General features: G+C 39.3%; 2 protein-coding genes, 1 long non-coding RNA gene and 1 other non-coding gene across 5 annotated transcripts in view; 1 reads left to right on the top strand and 3 right to left on the bottom strand.

Annotated features, from left to right (window-relative positions):
- Nucleotides 1–534: 534 nt before the first annotated feature.
- LOC145784104 (uncharacterized) lies at nucleotides 535–2,244 on the bottom strand. The gene is made up of 4 exons (XR_014290978.1): nucleotides 1,996–2,244; nucleotides 1,351–1,441; nucleotides 1,040–1,190; nucleotides 535–958 (listed from the first exon to the last, which is right to left on the bottom strand). It is a non-coding gene; the product is annotated as an uncharacterized LOC145784104 (long non-coding RNA).
- A 2,469-nt stretch (nucleotides 2,245–4,713) lies between these two features.
- On the bottom strand, nucleotides 4,714–4,904 carry LOC145784926 (U2 spliceosomal RNA). The gene has a single exon (XR_014291090.1). It is a non-coding gene; the product is annotated as a U2 spliceosomal RNA (small nuclear RNA).
- Nucleotides 4,905–13,187: 8,283 nt separating this feature from the next.
- LOC145784826 (uncharacterized) overlaps nucleotides 13,188–23,977 on the top strand; it is a 36,888-nt gene continuing 26,098 nt past the window's right edge. Inside the window, exons 1-2 of one of the 2 annotated variants that reach the window (XM_082596667.1) lie at nucleotides 13,188–13,311; nucleotides 21,005–21,099. The gene's annotated coding sequence lies outside the window, so the exon portion shown is untranslated. Of the gene's footprint in view, nucleotides 13,312–17,873; nucleotides 17,919–21,004; nucleotides 21,100–23,977 lie in introns of those variants that run through there. The other variant, XM_082596668.1, reaches the window with a different exon arrangement.
- LOC145784695 (protein CFDP2-like) lies at nucleotides 16,725–17,210 on the bottom strand. Its single transcript, XM_082596558.1, has one exon. The coding sequence runs from the start codon at nucleotides 17,208–17,210 to the stop codon at nucleotides 16,725–16,727; it is 486 nt and encodes a 161-aa protein (XP_082452684.1).

The raw sequence follows: 23,977 nt of genomic DNA on the forward strand, positions 1-23,977 counted from the left end.
TCTTTTCCTAATTGCTTCGTTTGCAATGTGCTTTTTTATAATTTATGATACTTTTAGTTTTCTTCTGTAGCACCAGAGTTGAAAAGTATGAATTTTTTTGTGAATTTCTTTGCTGTGGGTCCAACTTTCACTTCCATATGACATGATTGGTTTGATGTAACAAGATAGAAGTCTCAGTTTTAATTGTAAAACCTATATCTCTTCTTAAAAATTCCTTGCATCTCCAAAATGGCGCTTTTGCTTGACCGGTTGTGTTATAGGACTATGTCTATAAGATACTTTCAGTGAAGTCATCCGAAATTTCACTACTGTTGTACATCTTGTTTATTAGCTTCATCATGTTCTGCAATCCCCTTTCTTTTACTTGTTTCAGAAGTTACGCAGAAATTTCACTTACCTCACTTGATTTTCCTTATGGGAGGATTGCTGTGACATCTCTAGTTTTATGATTCGAGTATTGACGTTTGGTACGGTAGCCTACTTCTATTCATATTTAAAGCCTTTACCCCGTTTATTGAGAATAAACTCTGGAAGCTCGACCCCACACCCAATGAAAAATTTAGGTAACTTATATACAAAAAGTCACATTTGTCACTTTCTCAACCACCCACGAACTATCTGGTCGTTGTTGCCTTGCAAATTCTAAAAAATTTGGTGCAATAAATCATTTAAAAAATCCTCTTTGTTTGAGATTAATTCTGCCAACTTTAAAATGGTGTCTGAGCCATGTGAAGCATGGCAAACTTTCAAAGGGTTGTTTGGGCAATGGCGTAAAGTAAATCCAAAACTATAATTAATTTTAAAACGATGTTTTTGCTGTTCGAAAATAATGCGAATCAATTGGTTGCGAAGCTCTTCTATATTTCGATGAGATAATGAAAAGTTCAAAACGTCTTGAATTGGTTTTCCAACTTTTCTTGAGTCGACTTTGCTGGTGTGATGTTAGTTCATGAACTTTCTGAAAAAAATATAGGGTTAGGGACATTGGTGGAGAGTTTAGTAGAAACTTCAATGGGTTAAACATTCTCGGTGTAAGTACCTTACTGATTAATTATTAGATGTTGCTGAGAGGTACTGTCGCGTTGTTTATCTACTCCAAAATTGTTCTTTGAACAAAACCACTCTTTATAAATGTTGTTCATTCATAAACTTGTTTCCAGACGCATCCTCAGCCTTCTTCATTTTCGACGCTGAAAAGACAAAAATAATTGTAATTTTGGTAGAATATTATCACTTTTTATTTTTTCATAACTGAAACAAAGATGAACAAAACGTTATACTGATCGAACCGAACGTTTGAAACAATGATACTATTAGATTTAATTATTTAGACAAAAACAGAAAACTTACTTCTTTTTTAATTGTTGGCAGGCATAACTTCCCTGCTGTACATATGGACTGTATGGATTAATTGTCGAAGCATAATTTCTGCAGATGAGTTCTGAAAAAAAAAAAGACAAAAAGCTTAATAATCATGCTGCAACCTATAGTCTTTGCAAAACAGATAGTACCAACACAACGCATATTATTCCTTTTGCTAGCAGAAACATACCTCACTATTATAAATATCAATAACATCTTATTTGAATAAGCTGAAGATGTTATTACTATAGCGAAATCGATTCTTATTAAATTACACTAAGAGGTTAGATTGTTGTGCAAATGCCAACATTTGATGAATGCAAAATAGAAGTGCTCCTGAACATAACGATGGTTTTGTTTGTCGTATCCAGGTAGTACACCTGGCGGTTGAAGATTTAGATTAAGTGGACGGGAAGGCAAGGAAGCCAATCTTCATGTCCACCTTCAGGCATGCCTTTAAGTGTCCTGCCACAGACACAGCCACATGCTCTTGAGCGGTGTCGAACCGACGCCCTTTCGATTGCCGTTCCAGGGTTCTCACCACTCGGCTATGTAGCCGACATCATAACCATGGTGATAAAATAATAAACTTTTAAAACAATAAAATATGAAAACAAAATTTGAAAAACTCACATTTGAGGGGTGATCCATCACCCTGTGGTGAATCCGCTCCTCCAATATTGCTTCGAGTAAGTCAATGTTCATTTTTAATTCTTCTTCTGTCTTGAAATTATTTCTCGCCCCCCAAAGTTTTTTGAAAAGTCGGCGTTTATTCAAAGATCAACAAAACGTCACACAGATTGAACCAAATGTTTGATACTGTTAGATTTAATTATTTAGACAAAACAGAAAACTTACTTCTTTTTTAATTTCTGACAGGCATAATTTCGGCAGATGGGTTCTGAAAAACAAAAAGAAGCTTAATAATCATACTGCATCTACTGTATCTCCTGCATTTGCAAAACAGATAGTAGGCTACAAACACAACCGAACACATTATTATTCCATTTGCTAGTAGAAAGATACATGACATGAAATAATATGATACTTCCAGTTTGTTATTTTTGACCATACCTAACGATTCAGACTCATTCAAAAATAAAGTTTCACATCAGTAATACGAAAACAAAAGTAGAAAAACTCATGTTTGAGGTGTGGTTCATCTCCCTGTGATGAACCAACTCATCCAAAATAGATTTCATCTCCCTGTGATGAACCAACTCGTCCAAAATAGATTTCATCTCCCTGTGATGAACCAACTCATCCAAAATAGATTTCATCACCCTGTGATGAACCAACTCGTCCAAAATAGATTTCATCTCCCTGTGATGAACCAACTCGTCCAAAATAGATTTCATCTCCCTGTGATGAACCAACTCATCCAAAATAGATTTCATCACCCTGTGATGAACCAACTCGTCCAAAATAGATTTCATCTCCTTGTGATGAACCAACTCATCCAAAATAGATTTCATCACCCTGTGATGAACCAACTCATCCAAAATAGATTTCATCACCCTGTGATTAACCAACTCGTCCAAAATAGATTTCATCTCCCTGTGATGAACCAACTCATCCAAAATAGATTTCATCTCCCTGTGATGAACCAACTCGTCCAAAATAGATTTCATCTCCTTGTGATGAACCAACTCATCCAAAATAGATTTCATCACCCTGTGATGAACCAACTCGTCCAAAATAGATTTCATCTCCCTGTGATGAACCAACTCGTCCAAAATAGATTTCATCTCCCTGTGATGAACCAACTCATCCAAAATAGATTTCATCACCCTGTGATGAACCAACTCGTCCAAAATAGATTTCATCTCCTTGTGATGAACCAACTCATCCAAAATAGATTTCATCACCCTGTGATGAACCAACTCATCCAAAATAGATTTCATCACCCTGTGATTAACCAACTCGTCCAAAATAGATTTCATCTCCCTGTGATGAACCAACTCATCCAAAATAGATTTCATCTCCCTGTGATGAACCAACTCATCCAAAATAGATTTCATCTCCCTGTGATGAACCAACTCGTCCAAAATAGATTTCATCTCCTTGTGATGAACCAACTCATCCAAAATAGATTTCATCACCCTGTGATGAACCAACTCGTCCAAAATAGATTTCATCACCCTGTGATGAACCAACTCGTCCAAAATAGATTTCATCTCCTTGTGATGAACCAACTCATCCAAAATAGATTTCATCACCCTGTGATGAACCAACTCGTCCAAAATAGATTTCATCACCCTGTGATGAACCAACTCGTCCAAAATAGATTTCATCACCCTGTGATGAACCAACTCGTCCAAAATAGATTTCATCACCCTGTGATGAACCAACTCATCCAAAATAGATTTCATCACCCTGTGATGAACCAACTCGTCCAATAGGCTATAGCTTTTATTAAACCCACATTCATTTCTTATTCTTCTGCCATGTTTAAATTTAAAAAATGAGCCGTAGGCCTATGTTGAGTGCTTCCATGATACAGTATAAGTCGACTTTCCCTCCAAATCTACCCAGCGCGCGTTTCAAATGGTAATGTCATGCTCGCTTGAATTCTATCGAAAATATTGCATTCAATGCAAGTCGCAATCCATGAAAGTGAATGGTTAGAAAGACATATCAGTCATTTGACTTATACCCCATGCACATACAAGCTGCAAAACTCTGATACAACAAAAACCTCATTCGTTTTTTATCACAATCGAGTCCACATGAGTTTCTGCAAGATGCAATCATTTCAAAGGCGCGAAATTTAAAATCTATCATGTGGAAACAAACTTTTCAAGCTTGGAAGTATTTCAATGATTAGATTACATTTGATACCTTGGGGACGGTACAGTGATGTACGCGCACACAAAAAATATTGACGCCGTCAGCGTAAACGCAAACGTTCGAAAAACCATACGCCGTATGCGTCAACGTAACTTGTAAAAAAAAGTTGGTGGAGTCAGCGTCAGCGCATACACTAGCGTAAACTAATTTTGTTTGCTAGGTGCCAAACATTCACACGGTATAAACCACTCGAAACAAACAAGTTTTATTTTGAATTTCCACAAAGAAACACAAGCATCTGAAAGTGTTCATCTGACATTTTGCTGCGTTTTGATTCCAATATATCGCTCGTCGAGGCTGCGTCAAGCGCATTTCCGGCTTAATTTACCAAGAAAACCGAGGCGTGTTGAAGGTCTTCCTTGAGAACGTGATTCGCGACGCCGTCACCTACACCGAGCACGCAAAACGAAAGACCGTCACCGCCCTCGATGTCGTTTACGCGCTGAAGCGCCAAGGACGAACCCTGTACGGTTTCGGCGGTTAGAAGGCTCATCAATGACTGCAATGTGGGCCGAACCCGGAGGTACTGCAATACCGGGACAACCCGTGGGTGCGACAAAGCGAGCTTTGAATCGACACCCGTCTTCAAACATACATTTAATACAAGAGCCCAGCGATGCTGGGCGTCCCAGGTATTAAACTGAGAAGAACAGATACTACACTTGAACTTAGCTCAAGAGCCGAGAAGCGATGACTGGCCTTTTCTAGTGTGCATTTCACCGTTATTGGGTTTCACGAGTGTCACGATTTCTTTCTATCTCTTACCAGGAAAAAGACTTGGAAAGATTCAATGACGTAGTTTTAATGGGTCAACCGAAAAGCAGTCAATTAAATGTCGAATAATTCTACTAGTGAAATGATAATCTGACTTCTTGAAGAACTTTAACGAACGGCTTCTCAAATAACTCTAATTTCTGCATCAACTATACCAATTCACAACTCATAGCACAACTCTCATAATCAACTCGTAACAATCACCATAATAATAATCTCAGAATCTCAGAATAAACATTACACAAACTACACCACTATTTATAGTTGGCTGTTCAGTCCAATAACTTCGAGAAGATTACATCATAAAGAACCATCGTTCGGTCACGTAGCATTTAAATGTCAACAAGCAGAAGCTTATAGAAGGTCACGTTCGCAAGAAGATTCTTACATAATAACGATTTCGTAATCAGAGGTCCATTCGTAAACAACCTTGTGACATCATGACAAACGATATTGGCAATTGTGAAAACAACAGAACGTTCCAGATACAGAATAATCTAGAATTACGTTGCAGAACAACGACTTCACAATTAGAGGTTACTACTGGTCATTGACCGATAATAACATACCGCTCAAGAATTCCATAATGAAAACAACACGCTTGTTGAAGATACAAAGCAAGCCATCGCGAGGCATTTGCACCTTGATTGTGACATACGCCCCCCCTTAGAATATTGTTGCAAACAATATAACAACACAATCAATACAAAACACACCATAAAACAATTAATTACTCAATAATCAGTTCTCATAAGTCTATCGTTGCATGATCTACCAACGATAGCTTTTCTCAAAACAATAGTCACGTTTTCTGCGAAAGTCTCCAACGTCCTCAACATCTTCAGTGCATCGGCGAGCGAGATGACCCATCTTCCTACATCGGAAACATCTCCTCTCCGGACAGTCCTTGGCGAGATGACCTTCTTTATGACAATTATAGCAAGCCTTTTCATCAAAAGGGCAGCTCCTGGCTATGTGTCCAATCTCCCCACATCGGTAGCAGTGGTTGTCACGGCAACGTCTATTTTCCGAATGTCCGCCGTCAGCAACGCACTCCCTGGCGAAGTGTCCGCGTCTACCGCATCTATAGCAAACTCCAAATGGTCGTCGCCTGCCTCTTCTCCTCGGTTCTTCGCGCTCGTAATATCCGTCATCGTGAGATCGTTGCTGATTATCTGCAGAACAATCTCGAGCAAAGTGACCATTCTTGCCACAAGAATAACAAGTAACTTCAGAATCTCTCTCAAAAACATTTCCGATTATCAGATCAACTAAAGAGTTTTGTAAACATAACGCTTTCACAGTCCCACTACAATACGGAGTTTCGATAGATATCATCGCTAACGGTCCTTGGATTGAAGTGGTATCTATTTTTGTCACATGGCCAGTTTTTCCCGTTAATTGACTGTCTTTAACCAAATCTCTCCTCACTATTATACCAGTAGAACCAGAATCACGTAAAACTTTTACCTTTTTGTCTCCAACTTTTCCATCCACTACTGGCAGGTGATCTTCAGGTATTATTTTTCCGCAAACATCTTCATCCGGATTCTCCTCGTCAAGCGTTGGTTTAGGAATCATTAACGCACAACCGCATCGATAAACGTCCGTGTCTTCATCTTTTCTAGACTGATTGGATCGGGACAACGACTTGTCCTTGCATTCCTTCGCTTCGTGTCCTTGCCTATTGCAACGATTGCACCACTTCCTCGATTCCTGATGATTTCTGTTAGTCTTCTTCCGGCAGTTAACAGACTTGTGACCTAAGCCATTACAATTAAAACAACGTACTTCTCTTGGAACAGCACCTCCTTTAGAATTATTTGTTTGCTCCTCGTCATTATCGCATGACAGTGTTTCTTCAGTCGACAACTTCTCATCATGAGCAACTAAGTACTGTTCTGCCACACTGGCTATTTCTTCTAGATTCTTTGGACTTCTCTCCATTAAATAAACAGACAGATCTTTTGAACATGAATCTGTGAATTGTTCCTTAACTATAAGGTTTGCCAATCCGTCCAATGATTGATCGGCCCCCGAAAGTTCAAACCATTTTAACAAAAGGTTTCTCAAACGTTCAATAAATTGACCTGGACTTTCGTGTCGTTCAGGCTTTGCCTCACGGAATCTTTGACGGTATCCATGCTCGGTAAAATTGTATCGCTTTAACAGAGCTAACTTCAATCTGTCGTAATTCATGGCTTCTTCTTGTGAAAGTCTTGAATATACATCAAGAGCTTGTCCCGATAATAACATGCTTAGCTGGGTAGCCCACGTCGACTTCTCCAATTTGGCTATTGTAGCATATCTTTCAAATCTTAACAAATAACTATCCAACTCATCTTTTTCTTCAACAAATGATAGCAAATCTGGACGTCTAACTTGCGCCACAATAACATCTCGAGCATTATCATTAGTAGAATTAGATCGCTCACCAATGTCCAGCTTTTGTCTTTCTAATTCAAGTTTTAACTTTTCCAATTCATATTGCGCTCTTCTTTCTTCAGCTTCTGCTTCGCGCTGCGCTTGTTTCTCTTCAGCTTCTCGTTGAGCTTGTTTCTCTTCAGCTTCTCGTTGAGCTTGTTTTTCTTCAGCTTCAGCTTCGCGCTGCGCTTGTTTCTCTTCAGCTTCTCGTTGAGCTTGTTTTTCTTCAGCTTCAAGTTGTGCTCGCTTTTCCTCAGCTTCAAGTTCTGCTTTCCTTATTTCACGAGCAGCTCTTCTATCTTCTCTTTCGTCAGCTTCTCGCTGAGCTTTTTGGTCCATTATCTTGTGATACTCTTCCATCACAAACTGAGACTTCTCATTACCAGTCAGCCCCATTCGTTCAGCCATGCTCCCTAAGTCTTCAATCATCTCATGTTTGACAGTATCCGCCATCTTGACATTAATTTATTATTCTTTCAATAAATCTTCGGTATTCTTCGGTTTTTCGGTTATATTCTTTTTCGGTTTATTCCCGGACGAGCCCCCAGAATGTCACGATTTCTTTCTATCTCTTACCAGGAAAAAGACTTGGAAAGATTCAATGACGTAGTTTTAATGGGTCAACCGAAAAGCAGTCAATTAAATGTCGAATAATTCTACTAGTGAAATGATAATCTGACTTCTTGAAGAACTTTAACGAACGGCTTCTCAAATAACTCTAATTTCTGCATCAACTATACCAATTCACAACTCATAGCACAACTCTCATAATCAACTCGTAACAATCACCATAATAATAATCTCAGAATCTCAGAATCTCAGAATAAACATTACACAAACTACACCACTATTTATAGTTGGCTGTTCAGTCCAATAACTTCGAGAAGATTACATCATAAAGAACCATCGTTCGGTCACGTAGCATTTAAATGTCAACAAGCAGAAGCTTATAGAAGGTCACGTTCGCAAGAAGATTCTTACATAATAACGATTTCGTAATCAGAGGTCCATTCGTAAACAACCTTGTGACATCATGACAAACGATATTGGCAATTGTGAAAACAACAGAACGTTCCAGATACAGAATAATCTAGAATTACGTTGCAGAACAACGACTTCACAATTAGAGGTTACTACTGGTCATTGACCGATAATAACATACCGCTCAAGAATTCCATAATGAAAACAACACGCTTGTTGAAGATACAAAGCAAGCCATCGCGAGGCATTTGCACCTTGATTGTGACAACGAGCAGTGTTTCTTTCAAACATTTCCTTGTTTACTGAAACTGTTAATGGCAAGATATCTTTTGTGAAGCGAAGTGACAACACCACTCTTGCTTGGCGATAAATATTTTGATGAAACTGATCGCCCGCTATAAGTGCGCAAAACAAGTGACCTCGTTTATTAGGCAAGAAGTCAAAAGTATTGTTAAAGGACCTTGGCCTGGCAGTAGAGCGTTGTTCGACTAATTTTGTTGCTGCAGTATTCTAAGATAAATATTAACAACATGTGAAGCTGGATACTGGGTACGAAATGCGTTCTTTTCTAGCATAAGAGTCAACCTACCTAAAATTTTATTAGTGCGGCCCACCACAGCTCTCCATAATGCCAAAGTGGCCCGCATGCAAAATAGGTTGGTGACCCCTGATCTAACGTATACTTTCTTCACCATCGATTATCTCATCAACTTAAATCAATCATGTTAATTGATTGTTTGATGAATTCATAGGGATAAAGTTAATTCTTCTGTGGTTTGCTATTTTTTTACGGTAAGCTTAAGCTACGTTACGCTATGCAAAAAATCAATGATAAAAAATGCAATTGCCTAAATTTTAGGGCACATGGGTTGAAAAGGCTATTCAACGCAAGAGTCACATCACACGCGGACATCTAGAATGTCAAAAGAGCCACAAAATTTGTTACGTCATTCTTTATTGCCATAATGGCAAAAAGCTTGATTTAATATAGGCCCTACATATAGATTGCATGATAGAATTAAGCTAACAATATCACGGAAAACGGCGATTGCTACCAATTTATGTTCGTGTTTTTTTTGCAGTTTTGTTGTAAGAAAGCTGTGTTACTTGTTCAGTCGAGAAGTTGTTGTTCAGCCAGAAGAGCTGAAAAATGAAAGCTTAAACGAGTCCCCCTGAGCCTCCTTTACACAGTGGCGTAGCTACCTATTGGATTTTGTGGATAAATCCAGGGGCGGCACGTTGCTGGAGGGCGGAAAAATGTGATAATGTTTTAAACGAACAAAGACAATCACATTAATTTATTCTCAAGGAGACTCAGACTTGAATGATCTAAGTTAACACTGATCTAAGTAAAGCCAAAAAATTACACAAGTTATGCCTCCAAACTAATTTGCAACTTTTCTAGATTGTGATTCACTAGGCTATGTGGTTAAGAAGAAGTTCTTTTATTTTGCATCATCAGCACATGCGAGAAAAAAAAACAATACAAGATTACAATGTGAGCTAGGTTGTTTGCTGATGACGATGGGAGTGACAGAAGGACCGAACTGGTCATCGAGTCTGCCACACCCGTGTGGTGTCATGGCTTATTTAAAATGGAACGGTGTCGAAGTTGAACGCAAATATTGATTGATTGATATATTGATTGATTTGATTGATGGATATATATTATATACAACATAAAAAACAATACACATACGAAATTTAACAATGCAATATAAAAAAAAAACAAAAAAAACAGAACTACTAGAAATGATGCAAAAATACAAAATGGCATATACAATATACATAACTTACAACACAGCATACTGGTAAGACAAAAGCGAATATACAGTAATTAGCGAGATACGGTGAGAATTAGTAGAAGCAGTTTGATGGTACTGTAGGCTATTTGTTACTTATACTCAGACATTAAGTGCAGTTTTAATTTTTTAGAAAACATACTAATTGTTTGAAGTTTTCTTAGCTGTTCCGGTAATTTGTTCCAAGTGTTTGTTCCAAGAAATTTAATTGAGCGTTGGCCAAGCTTTGTACGCATTCTTGGTTTGAAAAGTATACCTTTCTTAGCACCTCTGGTATTATAGTTATGAGTTTCCTTACTAGGACGAAAGTACTCAAAAAAAATTGCTGGTAGATGTCCTTTATTGCTTTTATAAACATACTTGCATACTTCTATTAAAAACATGTCTTCGACTTGTAGCAAGTTGCTTTTATTGAAAAGAGATTTGGTGGGAATTCTGTTCTTAATCTTGGTGAAGTTTAAACAGCGAATGATGCGATTGTGTACCAGATTTAAAGGATACAGTTCCGTTTTAGACGCACGACCCCAACAGATAATACCATACATTAGATGGGAGTGAACTAGAGCATAGTAAACTGCTCTTAATGTCTGGGAATTTACGTACTTTCTTAATCGATATAGAGCACCACAGCTTTGAGAAAGTTTTGTTGAGATTATATTGATGTGCTGTTTCCATGATAACGACTCATCAAATGTTATTCCTAAGTATTTGTAGGTGTTTGTACCGGTACTATGATACCCATGCTGTTGAAGTCATAATAGCATGTCAGTTGTAATTTGTAAGTTATACTGTAGCATTGTTCATTCAATTTAGTTTTGGTAGTTAAGTTTAGACTTTTTTTTTCACTTTCGTCGTTTCGTGAGGAGACAGAGGTAGGGTCTATAGGGACCGTGAGGTCATCGAGCCAACTGCCACCTTTTCCATCTGTCTGTGGTAGATAGACGGGATTCCTCCATCTTTATGTGTGACTTCACTGTTGCAGTTTTAATTGCAAGCTGTGAAAGAAGTTTTTTAAAACTTAAGTTGATGAAATCTTGCTTGAGATCGACTATGAGAGAAAGCAGGCAGTCTGTGCTATTGAAAGTGATTTAGTCGAGACATTATCTTTCGACGATATAATTTCTGAATTTGCTTCAATAAAAGCTAGACGTATTGAATAATGAACTTTTATAAATTAAACAAACACTGCTTTAATTCTTCTGTTATGTGGAATTTTAATCAGCTTTTACGACAGTAATAAAGGGGGGCGGTATTTCGTGCAAAAATCCAAGGGCGTTATATTGCGTTGCTACGCCACTGCCCTCACTTCAAGCCTTTTCATATTTCGGGGGTGTGAGCCCCCAGGAATGCAACCCTGTAGGCGAGTCGGTGTGCACTTGAGCAAAGCATTTTAAGGACTGCTGGCCATTCAGCGACGCCTAGTAGATGGAACAGTCAAAAGAAAACAGCTATGGAAAGTTCACTTTGCTCATCCAGTAACCGGTCTGCGTCTGTAGTTTAAAACCTTCACGTGTTTACTGTAGGCTACAAGTAGCCTATATTCGAAACTGCCAGGATTAACCTATCAGAGACTTTGTTAGTTGGAGAGTAAAGATTCAAAATCAAACCAACATTAATTAATTTTGTGTTAGGCTATTATTGATTTAAATATTTGAGTGGCAGCTGACTTTGGTGATCTTTTATCTTTTCCTGCCATTCCTGTCGTGCAAACTGTGAGTTGTTTGTGTTTGTTGTTATTGTATAGTTGTTTTCTCGCCAACAAAAACAAATAAACTGAATTGGAACCGGTTATAGGCGAATTCTTCGTAAACAATTCTTCGTAAAGCAATTGTTCGTAAACAGTTGTTGGTGAAATGAAATCCGTAAAAGAATTTTTCGTAAAGCATTTCTTCGTATACACCAAATCTCCATTGCATGCACGAATAAATGCTTTGGGAAGAATTGTTTTACAAAGAATTAACTTTACGAAGAATTGTTTTACGAAAAATTGCTTACGAAGAATTGCTTTACGAAGAGCTGTTTACGAAGAAAACGTCGGACACCATTGGAACCTAGCAAGCAAACGAAAGAGCGCCACCGCCCTCGAGGTGGTTGAAATACTGAAGAGCTAGAAACAAACCATCTACGATTTCGGGGGTTAGAAGCCGAAGTAACGTCAGTAGAGAATACTTTGCAATCTCTGGTTTTCAATGTAAACAATTAAGCTACTGGTCCATTTTTTACCTTAATAATTTTCCACAATTGTGTTTCGCATAGGTGTATTTGTCACATAGCATGTTAGTCTGCTACTTCTGAACTCCTCCCTCCCACCTTGCAGTTCGTAGGCCTATTGCTTCTGGGTCGCTTCAATGCAGTTGGACAACGTTTTTGAATCCACAACTTAAAGTCGCAAAAAGTTTGCAACTTGTTCATTCTATCTTCAACTCACAAACTTTGTGTTTTTGTATGAAACTTTGTAATTCTCAAATCTTACGCCTATACTGTAGGTATGGGAGACCAAGCGTTTTCTAAACATTATGTCGACATATTTTGCAGAGACATATGTTGTTTTGATAAACGTACAGCTATGGAATGTTGTATAAAGCAGCTTGACAGGTTATTGACACATTAAAGAGAAAATATTGATTGCTCTTTTCATCAATTTTGTATTTAAAGACATTGAACCAACACACAAATGAAGTTTGACCTTTTTCTTCTTTAAGAATCTTTAACATTTTTTATTTGTCAGCTCTTCTCCGTCTCCAAAAAGAGAAAGCCCACCGTGAATAATGTCAACAGAGTTTGGGAAAAACTGTGTACAGTGCTGATTCATCCCTTGTTAACTATTAACCTGCCAAAAAAAGAAAACCTAAGGGAAAGCTGTTATCGACGAAACAAATTAGAGTAACAGATGAGCGCAAGAACGGCGTCAGAAGCAGATCGATTTATCCCAATTTTGTCAAAATTAGTTTGTCAAGGTTTTATTAATGACGTTTTAATTAGTATTTAGATCCAGATTATGTTCGTTTCAAATCTTGAAATTTTTCTCGTTCTGTTGAAATAGATCTTTCTTAGTTGCCTTATTTTGCCTAGGTAGTTTCTGTTGGATACAGCTTAAAGCGAAAGTATCACCAATCAGGTAAGTTTCACCAAGACTGATTCAACCTACCTGGCATAATTCGTTTTGTTTTAATTCTTTCACATGTTTCATCTTCAGACGTTTCATCAATATGAAAAAAATGAAATGTAGCAGATAGAAAGTTAGAAGTCACATATTCCACGTTAACCCAATGTTTGTAGCTCATATTCCAGTGACAACTTCTCTTTCAAATGTTAAAAAGTATGGAAAATACCCGAAAAAGATACCCTATGCTTAGTCACAAGCTAATTACAGCAAGGTAGGCCTATATCAGCGCTTTGTCCAGCAGGCTTACGGGGTGTTTGAAAATTTAGAATAAGTGGACGATAAGGCAAAGGAACCAATTTTCGTGTCCATCTTAAATCAGTAGGCTACTGGGTCAATTCTATTCAACCTACACAGCACCCACTGTTTCAAAAAGACTCACTGGTTTAGTTATCTTACCTGCTTCTGTCTGTGATGGTGGTCGACATGTAGATTACGTGACGCTCGAAAGGACGTGGGTTCGACACCGCTCCACAGCACTTGATTGTCTCTCGGCAAGACACTTAATGACATGTCAAATATATTAAAGGGGGAAGCTCACTCGATAATTATGTGTCTCTTCGCTGTTTCCAGTTGTCTGTTGTGTTTCATATGTTGTATTGTAGTCGTCGTCGGCTCCAGCTCGTGTCCGAGCATTGGTTTCGTCTTCAAATTGAATTTGGTTTTGGATGGTGATGTCGTGTGGCTTTGGAGACCCAGTCTATGATGGAAAAGACGTGGGCAAAAGTCACATTGTATGGAGGGTGGGAGACGTGGTAGTTTTAGCTTTTCCTTTCTAGTGTTTCGTTTTTCTTGGGCTTTTTGTATCCTGTTTTTTTGAAAAATTTCCGTGCCTTTCCTAATTCTTTTTCTCCAAAGTGGTCTGTCACTAGCAAGTAGTTCCCATGAATCCAGATCAATGTTTGCATGGTTGAGGGAAACTTTCAGCTAATCTTTGTACCTCATTTTTGGTCTTCCGGGGGGTCTCTTTCCTGTCTCTAGTTCACCATAAAGCATTATTCGTGGAAGCCTCGTTGGGTCCATTCGTATGACATGCCCTGTCCAGCAAAGGCGGTGTTGCAATATGGTGGCTTCTAAACTGGACAGCCTAGCGCGATCAAGGATTGCGTCGTTGGTAAGGCAATCTTCCCAACGAGTACATATAGCATTTGCCTCAGCTTCCTCTGCTGGAAATTTTCAAGACGTTTGATGTCACGGCGGAAAAATGTCCAGGTTTCACAAGCATAGAGAAGGGTAGATAGAACGACTGCCCGAAAGACCATAATTTTTGTGCGGATAGATATAGCATGGTACCGTAGTGGAAAACACGATGGTTAAGTCTTCCATAGGCACAGTGAGCTGCTTTTATACGCTGCTCAATATCTTTTGCACATGTTGGTGCTGTTGAAAGTATGCTACCAAGGTAAGAAAAGTAGTCTACTTCACCTAAAAGTCTTTCGTTGATATTGATCTCTGGAGAGGTGTGGTGAGGTGGCGTTTGGTTGAATATCCTAGTTTTATCAGTGTTAACTTCCATTCCAAAATGCTCATAAGAGTTAATTGTTGTAGATGGTGGCTATCGTTTGGAGGTCATCAAGGAGTCGAAACAGGTGTGGCATTGTCATCGGCAAACTGTAACTCATGAATTGTATGAGCAGAGGTTTTCGACTTAGCACGGAAGCGAGCAAGATTGAAGAGCCCTTCGTCCATGCGACAGCGCATGTTGATACCAGGAGAGGTTTGTGGGACCTCGTTTAGCATTGCAGCCACATACAGTGAAAAACATGTAAGTGCAAGAACGCATCCTTGTTTAAGATCACCTGTAACAGGGAATGGATCAGAGAGGGGCTAAGCATGCCATCATGGAGAGCACGGATCAGGGTAATAAAGTCGTCAGGGCATCCAAATCGAGCAAGAACAGACCGCATAGCAAGTCGAGGAACTTTATCAAATGCATTCTTCAGGTCCCAAAAGATAAATGAAAGAGGTTGTTGTTGTTCTTGACACTTTTCTTGGAGTTGTCGAGCACAAAAGATCATATCTACAGTGCCACGAGAAGGGTAAAGCCACATTGGGACTCTGCAAGTACGTTCTAAGCCAGAGTGATAAGACGATCAAGGAGAATGTGGGCAAAGATCTTGCTGGTGATGCTGAGCAGTGAGATACCACGGTAGTTGTTACAATCTTCTCTATCTCCTTTCTTAAACACTGTAACTATATTCGCATCTCTAAAGTCGCTTGGGAGTGTTTTTGTTTCCCATATCATAAGAATCAGCTGCATTAGGCGGTCCTTTACCTGGGGTCCTCCATAAAGAAGAAACTCTAGCGGTATGTTGTCTGGTCCTGGAGCTTTGTTTTTCTTCATGTGTTTGATAGCCTTATTGAGTTCATTCAGTGTAGGTGGTGTGGACATCCAATCGCGAGTGGGATATTGTGGAGTATTGCGGAGAAGGTCGCTGTGAGGAGATGAGTGGTTATTTAACATTGTTTCAAAATGCGACTTCCAACGATCAATGATTCCTTCGGTGTCAGTGATAATGTTTGAGCCAGCTGCGTCTTTTAGACTACCCACTGATGACTTATTAGATCCAAAGATTTCTTTCGTCGTAGCGTAACAGCTGCGCATATTTCGTTGGTCGGCATAGTTTTGCAGATCTTCAGCTTTCTGTTGCCACCACTTGTTTTGGGCGTTACGAATTCCTTTTTGGCATGCTGTGGCAGCTTGTCGATGTTTTAGTTTGTTGCTTGGAGAAGGATTATTTTCAAAAGTGAATCGTGTACATCGTTTACTTTCAATAAGGTTCGTGATTTCTTGGTCGTTTTCATCAAACCAGTCCTGCTTTTTCTTGTGTTTGTAACCAATTGTTGCTTTAGCTGCAGCGGACATTGCGTCTCGGAGTGTAGTTCATTGGTCTTCAACTGTGGCGTTATCTGGAAGGTTTAGATCATGCAGATTTTTATCAATAGCTAGTTGGAAGGATTGCAAGGTGTTGGGATCATGAAGCTTACTACAGTCAAAACGACGATGGGGAATGTTTGCCGAGATGCGTCTAGCTGGTTTACGGATCTCAATGTTCAGGCGGCATATCAGAAGGCGATGATCTGTTCAGCAGTCATCTGCTCCTGGCATAGAGCGTGTGATTTTCACATATTCTCGGTCTTTTTTTCTAATGAGGACATAGTCAAAGATGTACCATTTCTTGGAGCGAGGGTGTCTCCATGTAGTCTTACGACGGTGAGGTAATTGGAAAAGAGTGCTTGTTACGATTAGATTTTGTTCAGCACAAAGACCCAGCTGAAGTTCTCCGTTTGCATTGCATTTCCCAATACCATGATGACCTATGACACCCTTCCACATGTGATGGTCCCTGCCAACTCTGGCATTGAAGTCACCTAGCACAACGAGCTTGTCTAGATAAGGAACTTTTTTGGATAGTATGTGTGAGCTGGTCATAAAAGGAGATCTTGTCTTCACCTTCAGATGCGAGTGTTGGAGCATAGACTGAGATCAGGGTGAGGTAGCGTTTCTTGGTGAGTGGAATTCTTGTCGTCATCATTCGTTCATTGATTATTATGGTTGGGGCAAGATTGTGTTGGTTTACAAGCTGAGGAGAACGGATAGCAAAACCTACACTATGAATGCGCGGCTCGTCAGTGCTCTTTCCTTTCCAAAAGATGGTATAACCAGATCCATTTTCTCTTATCCTTCCCTCTCCAGCAAATCTGGTCTCGCTGAGAGCTGCCACATCGATGTTGAAGCGTGCAAGTTCTTTACATACCAAATCTGTGCGACGTTCTGGTCGGTCATTGTTGCTTTTGTCTTGTAGTGTACGGACGTTCCAAGCACCCAATGTGAAGGGTAGCTTAGTATTCATAGGTATATGTGTAGGTCGACCTCTACTTGGGTAATCCGCCAGCCGCGGCAAGCTGGCCAGATGAGATTTGCGGTGTCCGATGTTTCCCCACCTTTTCTAGCGGCTTCCCCATGTGGGGTGGGCTGCGGGAAATCCTAGATAGGCCAGCCCAGACACGGGTCTTGCTACCGGAACCCAATGTCACCGCAGTTCATTGGGAGACGATCATCATAGATCCGCCGCCAATGTGTAAAACCGGGCTGGAGGCTTCCAGCTTTACCAAGCCTGCCCCCGTTACCCGTAATATCATCGCCATTGGGCTTTGTTCGGTCCTGTTCCAAATTGAGACAAAGGCCATTCGCTTGTGTGGTTGTTTAAGGTGGTCGTGACTACGCGAGGGCTACGCACACACTCTTGGCCAGCTTAATTCATGTCTACTGCGGTCCAATAAGATTGGAACGTGCAGATTCAGGGGAACCGGTTGCAACGGGCTGCCGGGTGCTCTGTTCATTGAGGCCCGCCTTACAGGATGCCTGCCGTCAAACATTGCCTTCTTCCACCAAAAAGAGATTGCCGTTGGGGACTTTTACGTGTGTCTATTAGCCCCAGGAGTTGCTAGGAATGAGGCTAGTTTTCAGCCTGGGTTCACCTCTACACCACGTTGAGGCATCTCCATAAGATGGAGGCTGCACAAAGTCAGCTCCCTAGACACTCCGATTTTGTATAGAGGTAGGCTGCCTCAATGTGTATTGTATTGTATGCTGTCTCAATGAGCACAAAATAAAACATGCTTAATATCATTGCATTGTGAAACCGATGATATGGTGAGTGAAGAAGTTTAGAGGCCTGCCCTCTAGAAAATTTACAGATGTAACTTTGTTTTGATCGGCTTTTGTGCATTTTCTGGCTCAAGAATAATGTTTTTTTTTTTTTTATCAAAGCGCACACCTTGTAGCTTTTTTTAACGAAATCCTTAAGGTTAGGATCTCCAAAGGTTTCCAATGTTGTGGTAATGACACTTTTGAACCTTTGATCGCAAACGTGATCAATTTTTTTTATAGCGACAGTTGTAGCAAGTTTAGCTTCCGAAGTTGGCACTTGCGGGGAAGACCACGTGGAAGTACTTGCTGAGAAGCATTACGTTTTAGCCTACTCGCCATTTCGAATCTTAAGCTTAATTATTGATGCTGCGGCAAGGAACAGATTTTCACTCTCAGCAACGCCACCAATTACAATAGGGTTTGTAGTTTGCCCAACTGGAGAGTCAGATAAATTTTTGAAAGCGATTATGCAAACTGAATTCAAATCAAGTAGCCTGCGTTTGCTCGAAAGTTTATTTTTACTCCAAACAATTTAATATGGCACTGAACACAATTAAACCTAAGCTATTTAATTGTTAATTTAATCAACAACCATTGATTGATTGCTGATGGCTTGTGTTGTCTGTAGACTGTACCCAAGTACGAGTGGCATGAAAATTATCCAGTATGTGAACAATATGTTCAATCACACGACATAGTTTTTAATTGTGACAAGTCCCAAGCAATGTACTTTCCCACGAAAGGGCTCAAACTTAATTCCAAACTTAATTTTGTTGACCGTGTTAAGTGCTTAGGTTTGCATCTAAGAATTGACTTGTATGATGACTGCGATATCACTGGACAAGTTCTTTCCTTTTATTGCTCTGCAAATTAATTAAGAGCTAGATTTTGTAGATGTTCTCAACTGGTTAAAAATACCTTATTTCGATCGATTTGTATGCATATGTATGGAAGACAACTATGGAGTAAATTTTTGTGTTCTAAGTTACAATTCGTTTTGTATTTTTATATGGACTGCTTCGTCACATCAACATGAGTGAGCTTCAAATCTCTTGTCGTATAACCACATTTGAGACCTTAATGAGAAAGGCTCTTTTTGCGTTTATTCATCCCTGCGAAATCTCACCTAACAATTTCGTCGCTCATAAAATCGGACTTTTCTTCTTGTCACCGTTTCATGAACATTACAACAACAATGCATCTCGTATAACCTTATTCTGAACGTATTTACTTGTTTACACTAGCATAGCCGTTGTCTTATAGTGCATGCTGCATGCAAGTAAATTTGTTGAATTGTTCGTTTCGCTTCATATGGATTCAAGGTCTGAGATAAACGTATCCCTGGCTAATAATAATGTTTTTATCGACTACATAGCTTTCCCTTTGTTTTTAAAACTTTTAAAAGTTTTGCCATGAAACATACTCTAACATTCGGATTGCAAATGTGTGAGTTTCAATCAATCAATCAATCATTTTATTTTTCGTCATTAACGCGTCCGGGACGAAAAAGATACTAACTACAAAAATCGATATAAACCTACCAGCACATTAACGAGCCGGAAAAGATGGCAAAACCTTGAAAGGTTTAAAACGTGCCTGAATGTTTCAACATTGTTAATCCCTGTACAGTATTTACTAGTTTCTGTTTTATTTTTGCACGGCAATATGTCCACTAGGCTATCCATGCTACATGCCAAGGCTGTGGAGTCGGACGAAAAATATACGACTCCGGACATGCCAATTCCTCTGACTTCTCAAACCCTGTTTAATACTTTAAACGTGGACGTCGCTATAATAGCATCTCGCATGGAAGCCAAACGCTAGGTCTCATCTTGCACAGCCAACAGGATTGCCATATTGGCGGTTTTAACGCCAAATTTCAGAAATGTGAAAGTTTTTTTAATACGTTTGGCAGGCTATGTTCACTTGATTGGAGCGTGCAAATAGTAATTAGTCTGATGCAAAAAATTAGTTGTGAACTGCGGTACCTTTCAAAACTGTTATGCAGGATAAATATCAATAGTGCAACCATCGTTGTTTACATTAAGAACGATTATGCTGCAATTCACATGATGCATTATAGACCAGAGCGGTCATCGCACTCCATTTACAACTGCGCCCGGTCTACCAGACAGAATACCAGAGATGTACTCATACGCCGCAAATTCTACGCTGCAGACTTGCGGCGTATACTTTTTGTTTACGTTAACGCTTGCGGCCACATTTTTTTGGATAGTTTGCGCTTGAGGCTACGCCGTAAAGTTTTCGCGGTTTTTTAGCGCATAGCGTCAACGCATACTTTTTAATGTCTTTTTCTCGCTACAACACGCCAATACCTTCCAGCGTTGCAGTTGAAAGAATGTTTTCAATGGGCAAAGACATATTGGAACCAAAACACAGCAAAATGTCAGATGAACACTTTCAGATGCTTGTGTTTCTTCGTGGAAATTAAAAATAAACCTTGTTTGTTTCGAGTGGTTTATACCGTGTGAATGTTTGGCACCTAGCAAACAAAATGAGTTTACGCTAGTGTATGCACTGACGCTGACGCCGCCAACTTTTTTTACAAGTTACGTTGACGCATACGGCGTATGGTTTTTCGAACGTTTGCGTTTACGCTGACGGCGTCAATATTTTTTGTATGCGCGTACATCACTGCAGAATACATTGTAAAAGTACCAGAAAACCTGCAAGATCTGTCGGCCTGTTGTGCAACTCATGTTTCTGAATTGAAATGCAAAAGTAAAAAAGATGTCATTCCGTTGAGGAAGCAGCTTGATGGTGAATGAAGAAAAAATAACCCTTTTTAATGTAAACTTCACATTATTCGAAATGCGGCTGTGACGTGTGAATGATAGCGCTTGGCACTTTTTCTTGATTCTCGTGATGCAATAAAAGCCCTGTGAAAGATCGCTTTGATTGATCGTCCTTGGATGATTGTCCACAAAGGTAGCTCTAGAATGCGCATTAAACATACATCATTGTTTGTTTCAGGCTTGCATGCTTTACTTTACACAATCGTGGTGGAATCGTATCATGACGACGTCAAAGTAGGACACTGCATGTTCGAGCCCTTCACAAAGGAAATTGTGAGTGGCGAAGTTCTACTTTTTTTCGTGTTAATTGCCACCTTGCATACAGACAAGCTGAGGTGCAAGTGAGTTGTCGAAGTCAAAAAAGGTCGCTGCTTGCAAATATCTGTTAAAGGCAAAGTGGCTGTCAATCAAATGAAAAACCAGCATAGCACGATCACGAAGAAAAAGATTTCGAAACAATTGCATAAAATAAAACATTCGGTCAAAAATTAGTAAATGAGTTTATCAAATTAGTTTGCGTTATTGACTGATAATAATTTGTATCTTGGTCTAATGCTTGCCTTGTCATCATGATAAGTATTGTCAATTTGTAGCCCTGCTTGAGATTCTTGAGTTTTACCGACCAGGATTGACACGGCGAGACTTGAGCCATAGCTCAATCAAAAACAATCGTTTGCTATCACGGTTTATCAAAAGTAAAGTGTTGCCAGTCAAGGTATGCTATTGACCAAAATAACACGAATGCCCATAAGATTTGCACAGCAGGATAGCCAGAGGGGGTTGTAAACTATAAAATTTTCCTTTTGAATCGGGTGGGACGTCTAACGGAGTGAAAGGTTGGCGTGTCTTGGATGATGAAATCAAAGATTGGCTGCTATCTAACAGCCTTCCAGTGTAGTCAGGGAACACCATGAATTTGGAATAGTAAAATGATAGACCCTCGGCCCCAGAGGCTCACACGACGACGAAGAAGAAGAAGAATTGGATTCTAATAACAACATTACTTATTATTAGGGCAACCAAAAGTCAATAAAGTCAAAATTTTTTTGCCTTGTTCAAAGTTTATAAAACGTCCACAAACTAAATTTCAGGCTGACACGAAGAGAGGTTTCAAAGTTATTAAGTAAAAAAAAAGTCAAAAATCATGGTTAGGTCAAAATTTTTTTTTAACGTAGTTTTTCTTCTCTCTATTGATATTTTATTAAATCTACACAGATACTGATTTTTTGTTGCAATTTCTGTTGCTATTCTGACGTAATAATCGATTTGTTGCAATTTCTGAGGTAATAATCTTGTTTCGCCCACTACTGACGATTGAATATTAGCCAGCTACCCGGCTGTTGATGAGTTGGTTGCCAGGGTTAAAGCAGTGACTATTAATAACAGGTCAAGAAGAGCTAGTTTAACTTCCATTGGCCTACCTCCACAGCCAAATGTAACTAGATGGGCCTTTGGTTGAAAGCTGCTTTCTATTATTCAAGAAGACTTCCATGATGGTGGATTGGTGGTGTCTTGCTGCGGCGTGCTCAAGATGCTGTAAAAGCTCCCAATTTAGCTACTCACTTTGTAGAAATAGAGGAGCAGTAGCCTACAGTGCACTGTTTGATATAATTCAGAAGATGGAAAACAGCCGTTACACCATTCAAGAAGCTTACCAGAAAATGAGGTCTCTTAACTTTGGTGTTGATGGCTGCCAAATTGGAAAATATATTCAAGCAAGAATCTTAAGGAGTGGCATCAAGTGCATTGTGAAAATGGGACGAGATGATATTTCACCACATTTTTATAGCCGGCTGAGGAATTCCCAAGCAACTTCTGTATCAGTAGAGAGAAGCTTCCCTATTTTAGGAAAAATTTTGGCGAGAGACAGAAACTTCAAAGGCGATAATGTGAAACATTACTTGATGTTGAAGTATAATACTGCAGAACCCTCTCAGTAATTTCGGGATATTTAGACACTCCATATTTATCTTTTGCAGTTTTTTAAGTGACTTTCATTACCTGTTCGTTAGCTGTGGTGTCGTTGAGTCCTCCACATTTTTCTCATATTTCAATAGAAAAGAAGCTATCCTTACCTAACGGTTTGATTTCTAAATTTCACGTTTGAGTTGCAAACGAAGAAAGTTATTGGTCAAAATTAAGTCAAAATTTGTAAATTATAAAGTCAAAATTTCAAGTTTTTAGGTCAAAAAATTGGTTGCCCTACTTATTATTGTTATTGATTCAATCATTATGACGTCAAACAATTATCAAAGGGGGCACTCCCTCTTCTACACTGCTATCTGGAGATATCACAAACTCTTGGAAAAGCTCTTCGGTTGGAATTTGAAAAGTGTTGAAACCACTGTTCAGGCAGAAAAACTATTTGACCTACCATTGATGCTGGCAGACAATGTTCTCACCGTAACGCGTGAACTTGTTTGAATAACTTGCAAATTTCGATAAATATTTATGAAAGTGGAAAGTTGGTTCAAATCTCCTAGGTCTCTTTTACATCTTCGGCAGTTCAGGCAGCTTTTGTTGGAAGATAGATGCTGATGCACTGAGAAATAAGAAAATTGGTCATCACAAATCGTCAGCCTCGTCATCACTTTCATTTTCTGCCACGTTTTTAAGGGTTGGATTATGTACTTCTTGAGAAGTAGCCTATAGACTACATGGTTGAATAGACCCAGCGGCGAGTCCAATGAGGAGGACGATTGGGGCGATGGCCTCCAATAAAACACAGAAAAGTAACTTTATTTAAGGTGTATTTGCAAACCATTTAATTGTATTACCATTTATTGTAAATCTAAACATCGTTGTGTTTTTTTGAAATCGCTCCCCCCCCCCCGGCTATTTCTTGGATCCACCCCCGGATCGTACAGTGGCAATTAAGGAAATCGGCAGACTATGCAATTTATTCAACGAGATATTTTTTCCACATGCACCACTTGTAATCCCCTGATTAATGGCCAATTACTGACCCCGAAAATAAGTTTCATGCAAACTTATCCTCAGTTAACTGATTAGACTGTTAGCTTAACCTGCAGCTTGAGTGGTCCGCTGTTGGTGCATTTTAAAAAACAATTCAACTGCATCCGGCAACTCCTAAAATCAAAACACTCTTTTCTTGGAAGCTAGTTAAACCATAGACGGTTGAACATGTCAT

The sequence above is a fragment of the Aplidium turbinatum genome, chromosome 15, assembly GCF_918807975.1.
Source record: "Aplidium turbinatum chromosome 15, kaAplTurb1.1, whole genome shotgun sequence".
NCBI classification, from domain to species: Eukaryota; Metazoa; Chordata; class Ascidiacea; order Aplousobranchia; family Polyclinidae; genus Aplidium; species Aplidium turbinatum.

Coding starts and splice junctions, on each gene's coding strand:
- LOC145784695 (XM_082596558.1), bottom strand. CDS start 17,210: ATGAATACTAAGCTACCCTTCACATTGGGTGCTTGGAACGTCCGTACA.